Raw genomic sequence first — 18,056 nt, forward strand, 5'->3', positions numbered from 1 at the left:
CCGGCACTGTGCAGCCGAACAGAAGGCTTCTGTTCGGTTGAGGGTTGCCGAACAGAAGGCTTCTGTTCGGCACTGTTCAGCCGAACAGAAGCCTTTTGTTCGGCGATCCAGTGCCGAACGGAGCACGAACCGTGAAAAAAAAAAATTTCGAAACAAGGTGGAACACGTACCTTTGCGGCCGATTCTTCGTCCCAAATCACTAGTTGCTTGTCCATGCTTCGAATGGGGCTTAAATCTCCTTCAAAGATCGCCTAAACGATGTAAATGGATCGAGGGGTTTAAGGGGGGGTTTGAGGGGTGTTTTTTTTTTTTCTTTTCAAAACGAAACGGAGGAGGAGGAAGGGGGGTGTACTAAGAAAATTTCAAGGGCAATATGGTAATTACACTAAAGGTTAGTTTGGGTATTTTTTTTTTGGTTTTTGGGGGGTGTCCTTAGCAATAGGGGGGGTGTATATAGAACCACCCGCTATTGAGGCTTAGGAATAAGTACTAGAAAGCATCAATTGACTACATCCTCACATCCTTCAACTAGTTAGAGGCTGATTCATCATTTATACTTAATAGATAGATGTGCAAAAAAAAAATATTTATAAGATGATTACGATGAAAGATAAAAAAATAATTTCCAAATTTTATTTTATTTTTTAATTAAAATAAATAAATTTCTTATTAATTACGTTAGAAGAATTGTTATATTAGAAATATTTATGCAAAAACAATATTTTATGATGGCACAGAAATAAATATAAATTTTAAAAAAATATTTTCACAAATTTAAATTTTTGGAAATATATTTATAAAAAATTCTAATAAAATTTTATATTTAGATCCAGGTGGAAGTGAAACTGCCAAAGAAAATCTTTCATATTTTGTTACTGTCAACACCCGATCTCCGAATGATGAGAAAATTTACCATTAACGTGACTCCTTGATAACATAAAATTTGCCAGACGATCCTTCCGTTGGCTCCTTCTCCTGTGCTATCATCGCTAAAATTTTACAAATAAAGACACACTATTTTGGGAATTTAACAAATAAAAAACACTCCACTTTTTTTATTTTCATGTTCATTTCATGAGAGCCGCGCATAATCATGAACATGGAAGTCCATGTATCAGACGGCCTTGATCTATCGTTACCAATCAATCAGAATATTCTAGACCCTCCCCTGATCCTGCGGAGCACCGTACCTCCATTCTCCTTCCTCCTCTCCAGGCAAACAAAGATCCAGGCCGCAAATTGAGGGTTCAGGGTTTTCGTCACCCAGCGCCTCCCAAATTTCTGATTCCAATGGTTTACATCGCTTCTTGGGACGAGTTCGTGGAGAGATCCGTGCAGCTCTTTCGCGCGGATCCCCAGTCGGTATTCCTCTAAATCCTATCTTTCCTTCTTTTTAATTCCTCTTTCATTTGATCTCTTCTTTTTCTTGTTCTTTTGATTTTAATCTCTTTGATCGAGTAGTCCCGGTACGTGATGAAGTATAGGCACTGCGACGGGAAGCTGATCCTCAAGGTTACCGACAACCGTGAGGTGTACTCCCAAACCCTCTCGCAATCTCTTCAAAATCTAGGGTTTATTTTTAGTAATTTATTTAAATTTTGTAGTGAATTGGAAATTTATCGTGCAATTCTCTATTAGATTGATTGGCTTGCCCGCTGAGAATAGAGGTGTGAACAAATTGTATGACAATTCTTGATTCTTATGGAATTCCCGGATGGGTCAATGTCACGTTGATTTGGTTTACGATGGCTGCATCACAAACTCGTATAAATAGTTAGGAGGATGAGTGTTCTAAATTTGAATCGGGTAAGTTGAGATAGGAAAAGTGAATGCATGGCCTGTATATGATGTTCGTTTTCTCTCTGTCCTAATTTTGATTTGTACGATTTGATAACATACTCTTGGACATCTCATTTATTTTGCATATATATATATATGGGTAATCATTTAGTCATGATTTGGAATGTGAGCATTTCCTGAATTTATATACAAAATAAGGGGCATCGGTTCTTGTCCATACTTTATACTTATGTGTTTGCCATCAACATCCTCTAAAAGAAATTGACACAAGTCAGTTATCTACCCATGTTCTGCTTATGATGGAACTGAACATGATAATGTAAAGGTTTATCTCACCCATATGTATAATTGGTTATGTATATACTATGCTTTCCTTTATCCCTATGATCATTTCAACAAAGGTTATCATGAACCATGAAAACCTTATCAAATGCTTTTCATATTAGCTTTCTGAACTCTCATCTTTCTGGGATTCATCAATTTAACTTTAGACCTCCATCCCCATGAAGGTTGTCCAAAATTTTCAAATTTTAGCATTTGTTCTTTTGTTTCTTGCGGTAATACATTAGTTAGGAGCAAATCCCATCATTTACTATCATGTCAAAATTTATTTATCTAGTTTTGGGATCAAATATGCATTTTAGTAAGGCTTTCTAATGAAAATGTTTCATCAATTGAATAAAAACAGTCTTTTCTAACAAAGTTCTCTTAGATATATAATTTTGTTGAAATCTTAACTCCATGATCATAGTTATACAATGACACAAATAATATACTTCCATCTTTGTTAATGAGAAAACTCTAACAGTCTATGTCCTAGGTAACGCATTCCTAATGCCCTCATTCTATCATGCTTCACACACCAAGAAGCTCTTGGCTTTTTAAAGTTAAAGGTCAACTCATTAAAGACAATTATGAGGAATAAGCTACAATTTGACCGTTGTCCCCCTTCCATCATAGCATATTATTAGCCTTAACTCATTTTGACAATTGTCTCTAGTTTGCAACAATTATTAACTGTCAAGCATTGTTCCAACTATTTGGTTGGTTTTATGAGTCCTCGACTGAGTATTCCTTTGAAGCTATATTTAATGTTACTTCAAGCTAAATGTAACTAAGTATTCTTTATACATATAGGGTGCAGTTGATACACATAGGGTGTAAGGAGAGGAATTTACGCCCATACAAAAGTTATTGTTGGTGGTTGAAAATTGCTAATCCTAAATTGTGTTATAGAATGCCTAACATTCCTACATACGAAAAACCACATGTTGGGCCTCTCCTCTATGCATCAAAACTTCTTGGTACATATAATTTTAGTGACATGATATTATGTACTGATTTTCAGTGACTTGATGCATAGACAAGGGACCGTCAAACATGTGACTCTCTCTCTATCTCTCTCTCTTACATAGGCATTTTAGCCTGAAAGATCACATCCACTAGCTTATGTTCCCATTTTCAACACCAAAGATATAATTCTGTTGTGAGTGCAAAGTCCTTTTCTTATACTGTCTGTGTATTATAATTGCTCTCATATGCTTCTATGTGTGTGTGTGTGTGTGTGTTATGTATATTGGCTTCTATTTGATGAAAGTTTTAAACTAACTGTATGTATCAATTATAATATGTCATACTGTGTCACATTCCTTAAAATATTACCATGGACAGCAGTTAGTCAACTGGACAGTATGACAATTACAGATTAACTGTGGTAGGTGCTTTGAACGGATTGAGATTTAATTCTTTTTCTTGTAACGACATCAATAAAGAAAAGATTGATCTAATAATTAAACAGGATAATATTATGATCAAAATAATTGATCAATAGAAGAGTTTGCAGAAGCTAAGTGTATTGTAGCTTGTTTTTGTTGAAGTTTGTACAATGAAAATATGAGCATGAATATAATGAATCTTTAGAAGCTAAAGTTGTCAGAGTTGTTGAAGCTCTTTTCTGTTGAGAAAGGGTGGGATGTGGGTTGAAGAGCATGATGTTTTGGAATGATATTTGGATTTTGGAGTTGTATTCATGTACATTCAGTTAATGTTGATATTGGGTTGGTGGACTTGCTTGGATGGTTGGAATGCGTCGCTTCACATAGAGATTTGAAGAGGATTTATTGCATGTGTTAGTTACTGTTGTTGATGAGCCATGTTGCATGCTCCCTGATATGAACATCCCTATGTAACATCCTTGGGTCTCGGTAATTGCTGATAAAATTTCTTGACTATACCACAACCATAATCATCAAAACTTATCTTGACTATTTGGGGTTAGCTTTAAGAATCCTTGTTCATCAAATGTTCCTATTCTAGGAAACATACGATGTTATTTCAAGATTCTTAGTGTCCTCTCTCAAGACCGTCAAGGGTTTAAATGTCCTTCCTCAAAACTGTCATCCATGTCTCTTAGTCTTTCCTTCTTTTTTGTACATCCTTCAACAAAGATTGAAATACAACACCCCCCCCCCCCCCCCCCCACACACACACACACACACACACACAAAACACCTCTTTATACTGGAAGCCCCTGTGCATACCCATACAATTTCAATTAATTCTGCAGCACTTTGTTCTTAATTGGTATGATCCCTACATCTTCTCTAATATATTCATTTCTCATTCTATTCTTTTGTTATCATGCATCCATCTAAACATCATCAGTTCTGTTACATTCAGCTTGTTTTCCTGGACCCTTTATATTGCCCAACATTTTTGGCTATATAATGTTGTAGGTCTATCATTGTTCTATAAGTTTCTTACTTGCCAAGATATTCCATAATCACATGATACCTTAGAAGCACTGTTCTACAAAGTTCTGTTATGATCACATGAAAACATATTTGTTTTCATCTATCTTTCCATTATTTTTCATATAACAGAGCTGATTAGTGATATCTTTGTTCTCCAAAGTTTGAGCAATAATAGGTAGCCTTGCATAAGTTTTCCATGTGAATCCCTGACACCCCCTGATTGGCTACTGCAGGGCTAGGTACCTGCAATCACGAGGAAAACCGGCCTTTCCGGTTCAGCTAAGGGTCATAGGAAGCAACCTTTCAATTGTGCCCTCCTACATTTTTATTTTCTCTTGCTCCAATTTCCTCTCCTCTGTCTTCCCCTTCCCACCTTGTCTTTCCTTTCCAACATTGATCCACTATCCTTCTAGTTTCTGTGTTAGGACCCCTTAACAATTGCAAGAGGTGGGAGTAAGATACCTTCCATGCAGCAACCTAATCTAGATCAAAGATCATTTAGTAGGTAATATTGATTCAATTCCTTTTCCTCGTTTTGTAGGAAGGATAATTTCAACTTCTGCAATGCATTTGATTTTCCATGATTTGATATTTACAAGTGATGATCAGATGCATTAAAAATAACTTGCATTCATAAAGTTTTAGTTGATAATAATTATTTCTAGCCTTCTCTCATAAATAATTACTTGTAGCCAATTCTACATCAAATCATCAAATTTGAAATTTTGTTCCCAATGATTATGGACGAATGAAGATAGAATTTCAAGATAAAAATGTGGAAACTTGTTTATATGGAGTTGGTGGGGGCTTTTTGAGTTCATCACACACACACACACACAGAGATTTTCTGAGGATGGTTCTCTGAGTTTTTAGAAGACAGATAGTGAGAGAGAGGTGGTTTCAGAAGAGACGTAGATGGGGTTCAGAAAGAGGAATAAAAAGGATTGGGCTTGCATTATAGCAAGATAGAAATGAGAAAGATAAGGGAGGGAGGGAGAGGTAGGTTTCCTTGATGTAGAATTTGGTTGAGGTAGAGAGATTGACAGACTTTCTTCTTTTTCTTCTTCTTCTTCTTCTTTTCCATTTCAAAAGTTGGATGGGATTTAGAGGGTATAGTTGTAATGTTTCTCACATAACCAGACTACCCAATTTCTAAAAGAGTGGTTCTCACATAACCAGACTATCTGATTTCTAAAAGAGCGGGAGACCATGTAGAGAAGATAGGCATGGCTCCATAGCTTTTTCCCCTAAAGTTTTATTTCATATTTTCAATTTAGCATATCATTTGTTACTCTTTTGCCATTCAAAATTATAACCTATGCAAATAATATATGCCATAATACTTTTTGCAAATTTTAAAAGCAAGTTTTCTTGTAATTAGTATAAAAAGGAATAGGCTAACTGCGAATCCTTGGTGCAGTTGTACGGGTTTACCGTGACTAGAAATACACTTGTTGCATGCAGTAAGGAACTCCTAAAGCTTATAGCTTCTCTTGCATAAATGTCCTTAATGGTTTTAATGTAACTCTTATATAAATATTTCCTTCATAAATCCAAAAAATTTCCCTTCTTGATATCTGTTGTATGCTTTCTCCAAGTCAATAAAGAATGTATGCTGACATTTTCCCCTCTAGAAGGATATCCTCTGTTGATCTTTGTTCAATTACCCTTCCTATATCTGCATAGAATGAATCATATTTAATGATATAAGCAACTTTATTGATTTCCTTTTTCCTATTGAAGAAATTACAATTTTAATAAAAATTAATGGAAGAGATTTGGACTTGAACTACAATAAAGCACATGAATTCCTAATTTCTTTTGTTTGATTGTGAGTAAAATCTTCTTCTATTACTTAATTTAAATGAGGCTCTTATGCTTGAGTCATTTAAAATATGTATTTTAGTTGGGAAACTTCTTTGCTAATTATGGTTACAAGAAAAAGGTGATTATGCGTAGTTCAACAAGTGATTTTATGAACAGGTAATGCATCTTTATTTACTTTTGTGTTTGTGGAAAGAGTGGATGCTAGTGGATGTTTTTCAGATGATTTAGTAGATCCTCAAAATGGCGGTCGGTAGTTACTAGTTTTATTCGTATAAACTAGAGTTGGGCACTGGGCCGGGCCGCCCATGGCCCGGCACAGCCCGGCACGAGTACCGGGCCGTGCCAGGCACGGCCCATTCAAGGGGGCCGGGCTGGGTCACACTTTTCTGGCCCGCGGGCCGAGCCCGGCACGGCCCATTAGGGCTTGGGCTGGCACGGCCCGCGGGCCAAGCACGGCACGGCCCGCGGGCCAAGCACGGCACGGCCCGCGGGCCAGCCCGGCACGGCCCATAAGGGCCTGGGCCGGGCACGGCCCGCGAGCCAGCCCGGAACGGCCCATAAGGGCCTGAACCGGGCCTGGGCCGGGCCAGGCACGGCCCGTCTCCCTTAAAATAAATGCTTCATAAATTTTTTTTAATAAATTAATAAATATTGAAAACTAAGGATTTATAAATATAAAGCTACCTTAATGGTGGGGGGTTTGGCATAGACCCCTACCAGTTTATTAATTTAAATCAAAATGGTACATGAAGGGAGGTTTAGACCTTGGTCTGACCTCCAGAATACAATAAGAAAGGAGAAAAAATAGAGATGACTCACTTTAACAATTAAAAAAATAAAAATGTACAATTATAAAAAATTAAGAAATCTTACTAATCATCAGTGATTCAGTATTCACTATTCAGTAGTGTTTGTATCATCATCATCAGAGGATGTTGTATTATGTCCACCTTTATCTTGAAGTCTCGCCTCAGCATCCAACCAATCTTTGAAGTAGAGAAGCATCTCAACCGTTTCGCCAATCATCCTATTTCTCTTTTCGTCAAGAACACGCCGACCTGCACTAAAAGCGGATTCCGATGCTACCGTGGACATCGGCACAGCTAAAATATCGCGTGCAATTGCAGACATAACAGGATATTGATTTTTAACACTCTTCCACCAAGATAATACATCCAGACTCTCTATTTGATTTTCATCATATGCAGACTGAAGATCATTTCGTAAATAAAATTCTAGTTCACTACTTAAAGATGAAGAAGATGAAGATGAACTTGAAGCATGTGTGTGTTTTCTCTGTGCAATGAATGAAAAAATAGATGACGAACGAGAACTACTAGAAGAAGAAATAGAGCTTTGTACGGAGAATCTAGATCCACGAATTTTTTCATCATATATAGCATAAATATCATAAAGAAGTTGTTTTGCCTCAATTTTAGCAGGTTCAGGATCTTGAATAATATTTTCACAGTATGCATCAAGTAAAATTAGCACGCCATTCAATTTAACTCTTGGATCAAATACAGCAGCTAAGTTATGCATAGGACATATCTTGTCCCAATACTCATTCCATTTAGATTCCATTTGTTCAATAATAGGCATTAAAACATCATCATATCTATGTTCTGCAAATTTTTGACTAATTATATATGCTTGTTGTAAAAATGAACATGAAGTTGGATAATAAATACCAGAAAGAACATTGGTAGCATTATAAAAACTAAGCAAAAAATCTTCGAAAATTTTTTCTTTATTCCAATCAGTTTCAGTCAATGTAAAGCCTAATCCACGATCATTAATATATGCACTTAATAAGTTTTTATATGGGTATGCATCATGTATCATGCTATATGTTGAGTTCCAACGAGTAATTACATCAAGTTTAAATTTTTTAAAACGTTTACCATGATTTATACATAGTTCCTTAAATTCTTGAAGTCTTGATCTTGAAGCATGAATAAAAGAAACTGCATTTCTAATTTTTGAAATCACATCTTGAATCATGCCCATGCCAGCTTGAACAGAAAGATTTAAGATATGACATGCACATCTAATATGCAATAAATTTCCATTTAACATGGGATGCAATGAGTCCTTTAATAATGTAACAGCAGAATTATTATTAGATGCATTATCAAAAGTAATAGACATAATTTTATCATTAATATTATATGAACATGCAGTTTGATAAATGACATTTGAAATTTGTTACCCAGAATGTGGAAAATCAAAAGCACGAAAAGCAAGAATACGTTTATTTAATTGCCAATCATTATCAATATAATGAGCAGTAATGGCAATAAAACAATTACTACCTACAGATGCTGACCAAATATCAGAAGTTAATGAAATTTTTACATTTAAAGTAGAGAGTGTTTCAATTAAACTTTGTCTCATTGCTAAAAAGTTAGTCATAGCTACTCTTCTAAATGTACGCCTACTAGTTCTTTTGTAAGCAGGTTATAGGTTTAATTGAACATATTCTTCAAAATTAAAAGATTCACATAAACTAAAAGGTAATTCATCCTTAACTATCCATTTTACAAGTGCTTTTCTTTGATTTTCTTGATTATATGCAAAATTACCTACAAGTGATCCTCCTTGTATATTAAGGGTACTTTGAGTTTGAGCATGAGAATCATGCATCCTATGACTCTCTTGATGTCTTTTTAAATGGCCTGTTCCCCCACGACTACTACAACTATAAAGTTTGGCACATTTTTTACATTTTGCTTTCCAGACTCCATCAACCATAATTCTATCAAATTCATTCCATACAGCACTAGTCCTCTTACGAGAAGAGGTTTGATCTTCACTCGGTTCACTAGTTCTAGAGAAACTAGGAACATGGGGTTGGGGATTAGTTTCTTCTCCCTCAGAAACAGGAGGAATGCCAAAATGACTTTCCTCAAAAGATGACATATCTAAATTGATGAATTCAAAAATAAAAACTAACCACAAGGAGGAATTGAGTAGAGGGTCAGAGGGCAGAGGCAGAGCCGAGATTCTGAGCTTCCTCTTGTGCTCTCAACAGGAGTGACCTTCTCTTCTCAACAGGAACCTCCTATTGTGTAGCACTTGAACACTTGCTAAATGCAAACTAAAAATTAAATTGCTAGAAGAGCACTTTAGAAGAGAGAAATAATAGTAGTAGAGAAGGAGAGAATAGTTGGTTTGGTGTGGTGAGAATGAGGGAGGAAAGGGGTATTTATAGGAGTCCAATTTTTTTTCCCAAAATACCCCTCAATTTATAGGAGTCCTAACGAAGCGGGCCGGGCCAGGCACGGCCCGTTTAGACCGTGGCCCGGTGGGCCTGGGCCGGGCCGGCCCGGCACGGCCCGATGCCCATTACTAGTATAAACACAGAATGACCTTATAGTGTGGAATGCATGGTTCTCATGAAATTCAGTGAACTTCCACCAGATGATTCTGCACCACTATTTATGACATTTGCAGTGGGTGTTCTAAGAACTGATTTGGAAATTATCTTGTTCTTTTTTTATTTTTTGGGATTTTTTTCGGAGACTGACCTATGCTGCCATTAATGCTCATCCTCCATCAGGGAAGATACTTCTTCTATCCTCATGGCAAGGTCAACTTTGGAGTCATTGCTATCAAATGCTTAGTTGCTTCTGCCAGATGAAGGGGAGAGTTTAGTCGTAGAGAGTACAGAATGATGTCATTTGTTGTGCTAAGAAAACAAATGTTTGAAGAAGATTTTAGGGAGATCTGTATTGTGGCAAAGCTCTAAACATAATGATCTTGACAGCCCAGTTATCGCTGACATTGCTGCATGATTAGAATAATTTGTACATAGCTGCGAAAATTGTCTGGCAACGTCTTGTATTATAGTGTAACTGAGAGAAGCTAAATGTGTACAGAGAAAAGAATGAAGGTCTTAACTTCAATTTTCACTGATGGGCACATTTAAGATTCTCTTCGAAGATGACTCATTTTATTTCTTTGAATATGATTTATAGATTCTTCTTTCTATAATGCACTATCCTATTTTCAATCCAAGGTTCTCAGATCCTTAATTTGCCTTAACAGTAAAAGCATGGAACTTGCAAGTTTTTATCTTGACATATCGAGCCTGAAAAATTATACAGATACTTGATTACTGGAATTCAACTTAAGAAAATTACATGATTACTATTCTGTTGCATTATTTGCTCTGACAATCTAGTTTGTGGAACTTCAGTCATCAATCATGTGCGCTCTTGAGCATGAACTGTTACATTTACATTTCACTAAAACAATCTAAATGTAACAATTTCTTTTGAAAATCATGTTTAACATCAACTAACCTTATATTGTTTTTACTCATCATTCATTGATGGCAACCAGCGTATGCCGAACCGGTCCGGCCAGCTACCGGTACGGCGGAGCCGTGGAAACCGGTACAGGCCGGTTCCTTGCCGGAGACGAAGAAGACGAGGAGAAAAAGAGGGAGCGCGGGGAAGAGAGGGAGGGAGCCCACCTTCGGCCGCCATCGGAGAGCCGCGGAGGGGCGTCGGAGGCCGGTGGGGGGCGGCGGAGCCTGGCGGGGGGCGGGGGAGCCCGCGGGGGCTCTTTCGAAACAGTGACGCGGCCGCGTTTTTTAATTTGGGGAATTTTTTAATTTAGGGATTTTAAGTGAAGTCGGCAAATCGGTTGCCGACTTCACTTAAAAATTTCCAAATTTTTTAATTTGGGGATTTTTAAGTGAAGTCGGCAACCGATGTGCCGACTTCACTTAAAATCCCCAAATTAAAAAATGCGGCCGCGTCCCCTGTTTCTTTCGAAACAGTGACGCGGCCGCGGCCGCGGCCTCCGCAGCGCCCCCGCGGGCTCCGCCGCCCCCCACCGGCCTCCGACGCCCCTCCGCGGCTCTCCGATGGCGGCCGAAGGTGGGCTCTCTCCCTCTCTTCCCCGCGCTCTCTCTGGTTCTCTTCTTCTTCCCCGGTTCCGGCGGGGAAGAGCTTCCCGGTTCGTACCGCCCGGAGCACGGTACGAACCGGCCCGTACCGGTCCGGTAGGCAACCGGTACGCCTACCGAACCCGGTACGGTGGACCTTGATGGCAACCATTCTCTTCTACCAAACTTAACAAATTTTGAAGCTAAAATTTTACCATTTTAATCTGTAAGGAGGAGGGATGGCATTTTTTGCTTGGAATTTTGTAATGATACACAAGCATTGTCAAACAATTCTTGAATCTGTTGAAGAAGTTTACAGTCATTCTTCATTTTATTTTTAGAATTTCATTTGCACTATTTTGGCTGTTTTGCGTTTTTTTATTTTTTTGAAATCTTTGACTATATTTTATGGATAATCCATGCATTGTTGTGCATTTCATTTTTTTATTAGTCTTTTAAAACAATTTGCTAAGTTCCACCTTTAATTTGTTTTTTCCTATTGTTTCAAATTCATGCTACTAGTTCTTTTTCTTTTTTTATCATTTTTGTTGATGTAAGTGATTTTCTCAAATTTCTCATGAACATACACCCTCTCTGACTTTATATCAGATACACAAACTTCTATTGGGAGACAGTGCAGGTTTTTGGATACTCTAGAAAGTTTCACAAACATGGTCAACAATGGGAGCAATGTCTAATGAATGCTATATCTACAATGCCGTTTAATATATCTAGGCTCAATATAACTTCTGGATCTATTTACAGTGGCAGTGGAGTACACCTTAAAAGTGAAGAAAGTAAGCATTAGTGAAACATGTGCCATTTGGTCAATTTTGGGAATTTTTTGCTATTAAATTTGTGAATTCTTTTTTTATGTGTATTTTGTAAGAAAAGTTGTATAATTCTTTTTAAAATATGTTAGGCAAGCTTTAGTTTGCATGAAGTCTATTTTTGCATCAGCATTCACAGTAACCAACCAAGTAATCTTCAATGTATCCTAGGTTCACTGATACAAAGAACATGATATTTGCAGTGTCTGAAGTTCAAGACAGACCAGGCCCAGGATGCAAAAAAGATGGAGAAGCTCAACAACATATTCTTCACTTTGATGGCCCGTGGCCCTGATGGTATTGTTCCTTGATCACATCCTAGTAATGCTTGCTAACAAAAAGTTCACTCATTTAAGGTTTTGCACATTGGTTTTCTTCTTGATTTTGCAGCTGACATATCAGAAGTATCAGGCAAGGAACAGGTGGAGCAGCAGGCTTCGAAGAAGGGGAGGGGAAGGAGGCAGTAAAACTGTATTTGTGTTTTGCCCCCTCATAAATGAATCAGAAGATCAGATTTTGGTTTTCTTTGGTCTCTTACACAAAAGCAGGCCAATTATACCCTCAGTCCAGAACAGGGTTGGAATTGCTTTCAGTTACCATTTTTGTTAAAAATCTCATGGATACTAAACATCATCGTTCCTGTTTAAGCCCCCTAGATTGCCCATTGGGGGTGGTTGCGCTAGCAAGGCAAATTTAAGTACGCAGAATTGTTTTCAATTTTGGCCCATTTTCCACCACTTATTTTTTTTGATGCATGCAAATTTGAGGTTTTTCTAGTGTTGGTGGACAGGGGAAGTTGTTATCTTCACCAGCAAAAGAAGAGACATTTTCTTCTGAGAACATGCCTTGCTTTGGATCCTCAACCCTAGATTGGACAGGTACCATTTTGTCTTATGGATTTTCTAAATACTTTTCGGTTCTAGACGGAGTCATGAATATGAAATGAGGTTAAATATGGAGAAGAAAAGCAAGACAGGAAGGTGCAACTCTGAAACTAGAGGGACTTGAAAAGAAGAGGCTGATAGATGAGGGGTAAAGAGGGAGCAAAAGTCCTCTCTTGTAATGGGGAGATATTTTCAGTTGGCAAAGGCTTCACTGATGATCGTGCTCTTTATCTCTATATTCAATATCTCTCTCTCTCTTTATCTCCTGTTCTTTGGGTATATTCAATATCTCTTTATTTCTTTATTCTCGTTTCTCTATTTAATATTTTATAAGAATTAAGAGGGTCAGAAAGCTGCCTATTTGAAGTTCATCATTCCATGTAAATGAATGCTAGTTCGGTAGGTGGCAAGTATAGTTGTATCTCTGGAGTAGATGTGCACAAGAACCCAATGCAGCATGAAGGGCTTAAACTACTTCAAAGATAGCATCATAGACGTGCCTCCATCTCTCAGGCCACTTCTCAATATCATTCTTTATTATTTTATTTACTTGTTAAATTATTCTACTACCGGTTAATGAAAGTTTTCTATTCACTAATTATTTTATTCTGAATAAATTCTACATCAGATATTTTATTATTTGTTCTAATATTTTCAACATCTTTATAGGCAATTCGAATGGCAAAAGAATAATTGCCCGCCGAATTCTAAAATCACTATTTTTGACTTTGAACAAATTTTCATATCTACAAAAATAGTAATTATTTGACTTTCCATACAATTTCAAATCTAGATCAAAGTAATGATAGAAGTGAAGCTTGTAGTAAAAATATACTACATTTTGCATTTTGTTGCTGTTATGCCAGAGAATAGGACTGAATCTCATAATTTTGCTTTTACCATTAAGGCTTGTGTGGATCGTTTGACTTTTTTTTAATATAAAATTATTATGCCCTAGAAGGTGTATAAATGGTGAGTCAAGTATGAAGCAACAAAGTATTCTAATTTTCATAACCTCTCTCTTTTAGGTTATCATAAATATATAAATAGTGAAAAAAAAAGCTTTAGCTAACATATGAGCGGTATGAAAATATATAAAAAATATTTATTCTACGGACCACTACCTCTTGCATAAGCAATTGGCTTATTTTTCTTCCAACAGGCAGCTGTGAGGTGGGATGTTCAAAAGCCCTTCTAGTCTAAGAACTAAAGGAAGGGTCATTATGGTAGGCCTCTGTTGTGGCATAAAATTTACCATTTTCATGAAAATTGTCTGATTGTTTGTTCTTATGGGGAAGATTTATAATAAAATTTTCTAGCCTACTAGCCTCTTTCGGGCTAGTTACATGGTACTGTTACAATGAGCTAGAAAATTTCAAATTGAACATTATTGCAAAAACAAGAAAATCGAACTCCTCTTTTTCTGCAAATTCTGAAAATAGATAGAATTTTTGAAAATGTCAGAAAAAAATTGTCCACTTTATTTTTGTCCTTTGACTTTGGGCCTTCTTGACGCTGAACCAAATATTTCTAGTTTATATCTAAAATTTTAGGTTATTATCAGTTTTTATTCCATTGACTATTTTGGCTCAAAGAAGATTTCAATAGTCATTAACCCTTTCGTTGAGAATAGAAAAATGTCTCTCGGTCGAACTTGTCAAACTTCTTCCGGGCTCCACCATTTTTATCTTGCTGCTTGATCTAACCAACCTTCTCAACAAACACCATCTTCCCCTAATCTTGTATTTGGTTTACGATCTCATTAATCTCACTAAATCGTTGTTTATAATACTTTAAAGAAAATCTATCATATTTTATTACTATCAATACCCCCGACCTCATAATCATGAAGAAAATTACCATAACGTGATTCCTTGATGACATAAGATTTTACAAATAAAAGACACTTTTTTGGGGAATTTAACAAATAAAAACACTCCATTTTTTTATTTTTGTGTTCATTTCATGAGGGCCTCGCAAAATCATGAACATGGAAGTCCATGAATCAGACGGCCTTGATCCATCGTCACCATCAATAAGAGTATTCTAGACCCTCAGCTGACCCTGCGGAGCACCGTACCCCCATTCTCCTTCCTCCTCTGCAGGCAAACAAAACGCCTGACCGCAAATTGCGGGTTTAGGGTTTTCGTCACCCGAGCAACAGCGGTCGATCGAAATGGCGGCCGGCGGCGGGCAGGCGGCGGCGTCGTTCCTGACGAACTTGGCCCGGGCGGCGATAGGCCTCGGCGTCGGCGCCAGCCTGGTGAATGCGTCCCTCTACACCGTGGACGGCGGCGAGCGCGCCGTCCTTTTTGACCGGTTCCGGGGAGTCCTCGACGAGACTGTCGGCGAGGGAACCCACTTCCTGATCCCCTGGCTCCAGAAGCCCTACATCTTCGACATCCGCACCCGCCCCCACACCTTCACCTCCAAGTCCGGCACCAAGGACCTCCAGATGGTCAACCTCACTCTCCGCCTCCTCTCCCGCCCCGACGTACCCCGCCTCCCCACCATCTTCACCTCCCTCGGCACCGAGTACGACGAGAAGGTCCTCCCGTCCATCGGCAACGAGGTCCTCAAGGCCGTCGTCGCCCAGTTCAACGCCGACCAGCTCCTCACCGAGCGGCCCCACGTCTCCGCCCTCGTCCGCGACGCCCTCGTCCGCCGTGCCCGCGACTTCAACATAGTCCTCGACGACGTCGCCATCACCCACCTCTCCTACGGCGCCGAGTTCTCCCAGGCCGTCGAGAAGAAGCAGGTCGCCCAGCAGGAGGCCGAGCGGTCCAAGTTCCTCGTGGCGCGCGCGGAGCAGGAGCGCCGGGCTGCGGTCATCCGTGCCGAGGGAGAGAGCGAGGCTGCCAAGCTCATCTCTGATGCCACCGCTGCTGTCGGCACGGGGATTCTCGAGCTCAGGAGGATCGAGGCTGCAAGGGAGATCGCTGCCACCCTCTCCAGGTCGCCCAATGTTGTCTACCTTCCTGGCGGGAACAACATGCTGCTCGGTCTCAACCCCACGAACATGGTGCAGGGCCGGTGATATACTGGCCTTTTCTGCTTTCTTCTAGTTTACTGCTACTATTCCCATTACTTCCCTGAGAAATTAGTAACTGATGGATATCAGTCATGAAGCGTCTTGAGACTTGTGGAAATATGAGGATCTTCTGGATAAATTTTGATGGTCATGGTAATGTCGACTCGATGAGTGAGATCTTGTTTGTTTGGTTGACACTATTAAATTTAATCAAATTTGACAATTGCTGGAATATAGGTTCTCTTGGATATGGTTAAAATATGCAATGTTTAGAATTGTCCCTAATTATTTTGATGGTTTGATAATTCGATATGATATTCATGTTCGCTTGGGGATTTGGAATAGTAAATGGTAGCATTGTCATGATTCCATGTTCTCGTATTCCAAAATGTGTGTGTGTAGGATCATGGTTTATTAATTCATGGACAATTTCTATTAGTTATTGCTGAATGAATTTGTGCTACAAGATGAAAATGAAATTGGTGTTAATTTTTTGTGCTTTCTCAAAGAATAAGCTTACAGTTGCATTATTAGATAGAATGCTTTCCTGTTTGCTGTTTGTTATTGATACATGACATATGAGGATTTTGCATCCCTACACTTGGCCTATTTGTTATCTAATGAACTTCCGCTACCTCTTTAAGAAAAAAAAGGACGAGGGAAAGGATTTTCTCATGAATGATACAATATGATGCTGGAATTATCAGTGTTTGCTTGTATTTCTTCTCATACAATTATATTACCTGTTTTTCTCCATCATTCTTCCTTGTTGTCCTTCATGGTGTTGTTTGCCTCCTTATTCTTGTTTGATTTGATAGACTTTTAGATATTAATATTTGGATTTTGTCTGATGACAACATTCAGAGTAATGTTTTATGCAATGTTTTTTCCGACTTACCTCTGAGAAAAGAGAATCATGGAAGTACTAAGCAGATTAATAAATTTTGACTTGTAAAAATTATATTATATGTGTTATCCAATATCTGTTTACATGGCAGCACAAGCTACATAATTTGGCCCAGAAATATTTATTGGATAGAGTTGAAATCTGGTTTGGGGCGACCTTGCAGTTATTTTTTGCTGATATAGATCAGCGATATCAAGATAATATTTGGAATCTATGAATTTGATCCTGGATTTCAAATACAGTTCTGTGGCAGATCAGTTTGACCAACATGGACTATTGATTTTCTCTTCTCATTGATGTCGTTTTCTTCAGTTTAAAATAGAAAACCCTTGCGAGTCCCTGTTAGGTAAAAAAAAATGATCTTTTTCATAGAATACAAGTTAGTAGGATGAAATGACAACCAGTTTTCCTGATAAAGAATCATGACCTGTCCACCTTATTTAAAGATGGACCTTCTTTTACTTGTCATCTTTCCATTTCCTTTAAACTTGTTTCCTTGTTGCTCCATGTATCAATGCTCTAAAATGTGGCGAATTTGGTGATAGAATGCTTTTCTTTTTTTTAAAAAAATAATTAGCTTGTTCTTTGAGTTTGTTATTTTGTTAATGGTTATGTAAGCACATTGAATTGGTAATGATATTTCTTGCCTGGCCTTATGTCCATTTTTAGACTTTTAGGGAACTCCATGTTGGATTATTGAAATGGAGAATGAGATTTAAGTAACTTTTCATATGAGAGTTTCACAATTCAAAACCTGTGTTTGAAAAGTCATTTAAAGGTAAAGACCATATACTGCCTATGGACAAGTGCATGATATCAGATTAAGGATTTAAAAGCATGAGAGAATTCAAAAGGTGATTTCTTATTTAGCACTTAGGGAGCCTGACTGTGCCTTACACAAGCAGGCAAGAAACTATGGGGATTCTGAAAAGTGAAAGGGAAGAATATGGAGGAAGCATATAACTATGTGAAAGCTGTGGGAATTTCCCATCAGGTTCAGGTGTTGGATGACTTTTTGGAAATAATTTAGTTGTGTTACATTAGCAGCTGGCGTTTTAGTATTGTTCAAGGCCATGAACTCTACTGCAAGAAGCTTTTTGTAGTGTTGATCTTTTGTACTGTGAAAT

At 38.1% G+C, this 18,056-nt stretch overlaps 2 protein-coding genes across 3 annotated transcripts; both read left to right on the top strand.

Moving 5' to 3' along the window:
- Positions 1–1,149: 1,149 nt before the first annotated feature.
- Positions 1,150–12,827, top strand: LOC103721126 (signal recognition particle 9 kDa protein). Its single transcript, XM_008811191.3, has 4 exons — positions 1,150–1,362; positions 1,462–1,530; positions 12,311–12,404; positions 12,498–12,827. The coding sequence occupies exons 1-4, from the start codon at positions 1,291–1,293 to the stop codon at positions 12,572–12,574; spliced, it is 312 nt and encodes a 103-aa protein (XP_008809413.1). The 5' UTR covers positions 1,150–1,290; the 3' UTR covers positions 12,575–12,827.
- Positions 12,617–16,281, top strand: LOC120107735 (prohibitin-3, mitochondrial-like). 2 transcript variants are annotated; one of them, XM_039121162.1, is made up of 2 exons: positions 12,617–12,804; positions 12,898–16,281. In XM_039121162.1, exon 2 carries the CDS (start codon positions 15,168–15,170, stop codon positions 16,026–16,028), a length of 861 nt encoding a protein of 286 aa, XP_038977090.1. In that variant the 5' UTR covers positions 12,617–12,804; positions 12,898–15,167; the 3' UTR covers positions 16,029–16,281. The 2 variants fall into 2 exon arrangements, with proteins under 2 accessions (XP_038977090.1, XP_038977089.1); XM_039121161.1 differs by having other exon boundaries at positions 12,709–12,804; positions 12,885–16,281.
- The last annotated feature ends 1,775 nt before the right edge of the window (positions 16,282–18,056 follow it).

This window comes from Phoenix dactylifera, unplaced genomic scaffold, assembly GCF_009389715.1.
Source record: "Phoenix dactylifera cultivar Barhee BC4 unplaced genomic scaffold, palm_55x_up_171113_PBpolish2nd_filt_p 000993F, whole genome shotgun sequence".
Lineage (NCBI taxonomy): Eukaryota > Viridiplantae > Streptophyta > Magnoliopsida > Arecales > Arecaceae > Phoenix > Phoenix dactylifera.

Excerpts from the sequence above, each read along its gene's own strand:
- LOC103721126 (XM_008811191.3), top strand. The coding sequence starts at position 1,291 with ATGGTTTACATCGCTTCTTGGGACGAGTTCGTGGAGAGATCCGTGCAG. Across the intron at positions 1,531-12,310 it reads AGGTTACCGACAACCGTGAG|TGTCTGAAGTTCAAGACAGA; the intron begins GTGTACTCCCAA and ends TGATATTTGCAG. Across the intron at positions 12,405-12,497 it reads GATGGCCCGTGGCCCTGATG|CTGACATATCAGAAGTATCA; the intron begins GTATTGTTCCTT and ends TTGATTTTGCAG.
- LOC120107735 (XM_039121162.1), top strand. The coding sequence starts at position 15,168 with ATGGCGGCCGGCGGCGGGCAGGCGGCGGCGTCGTTCCTGACGAACTTG.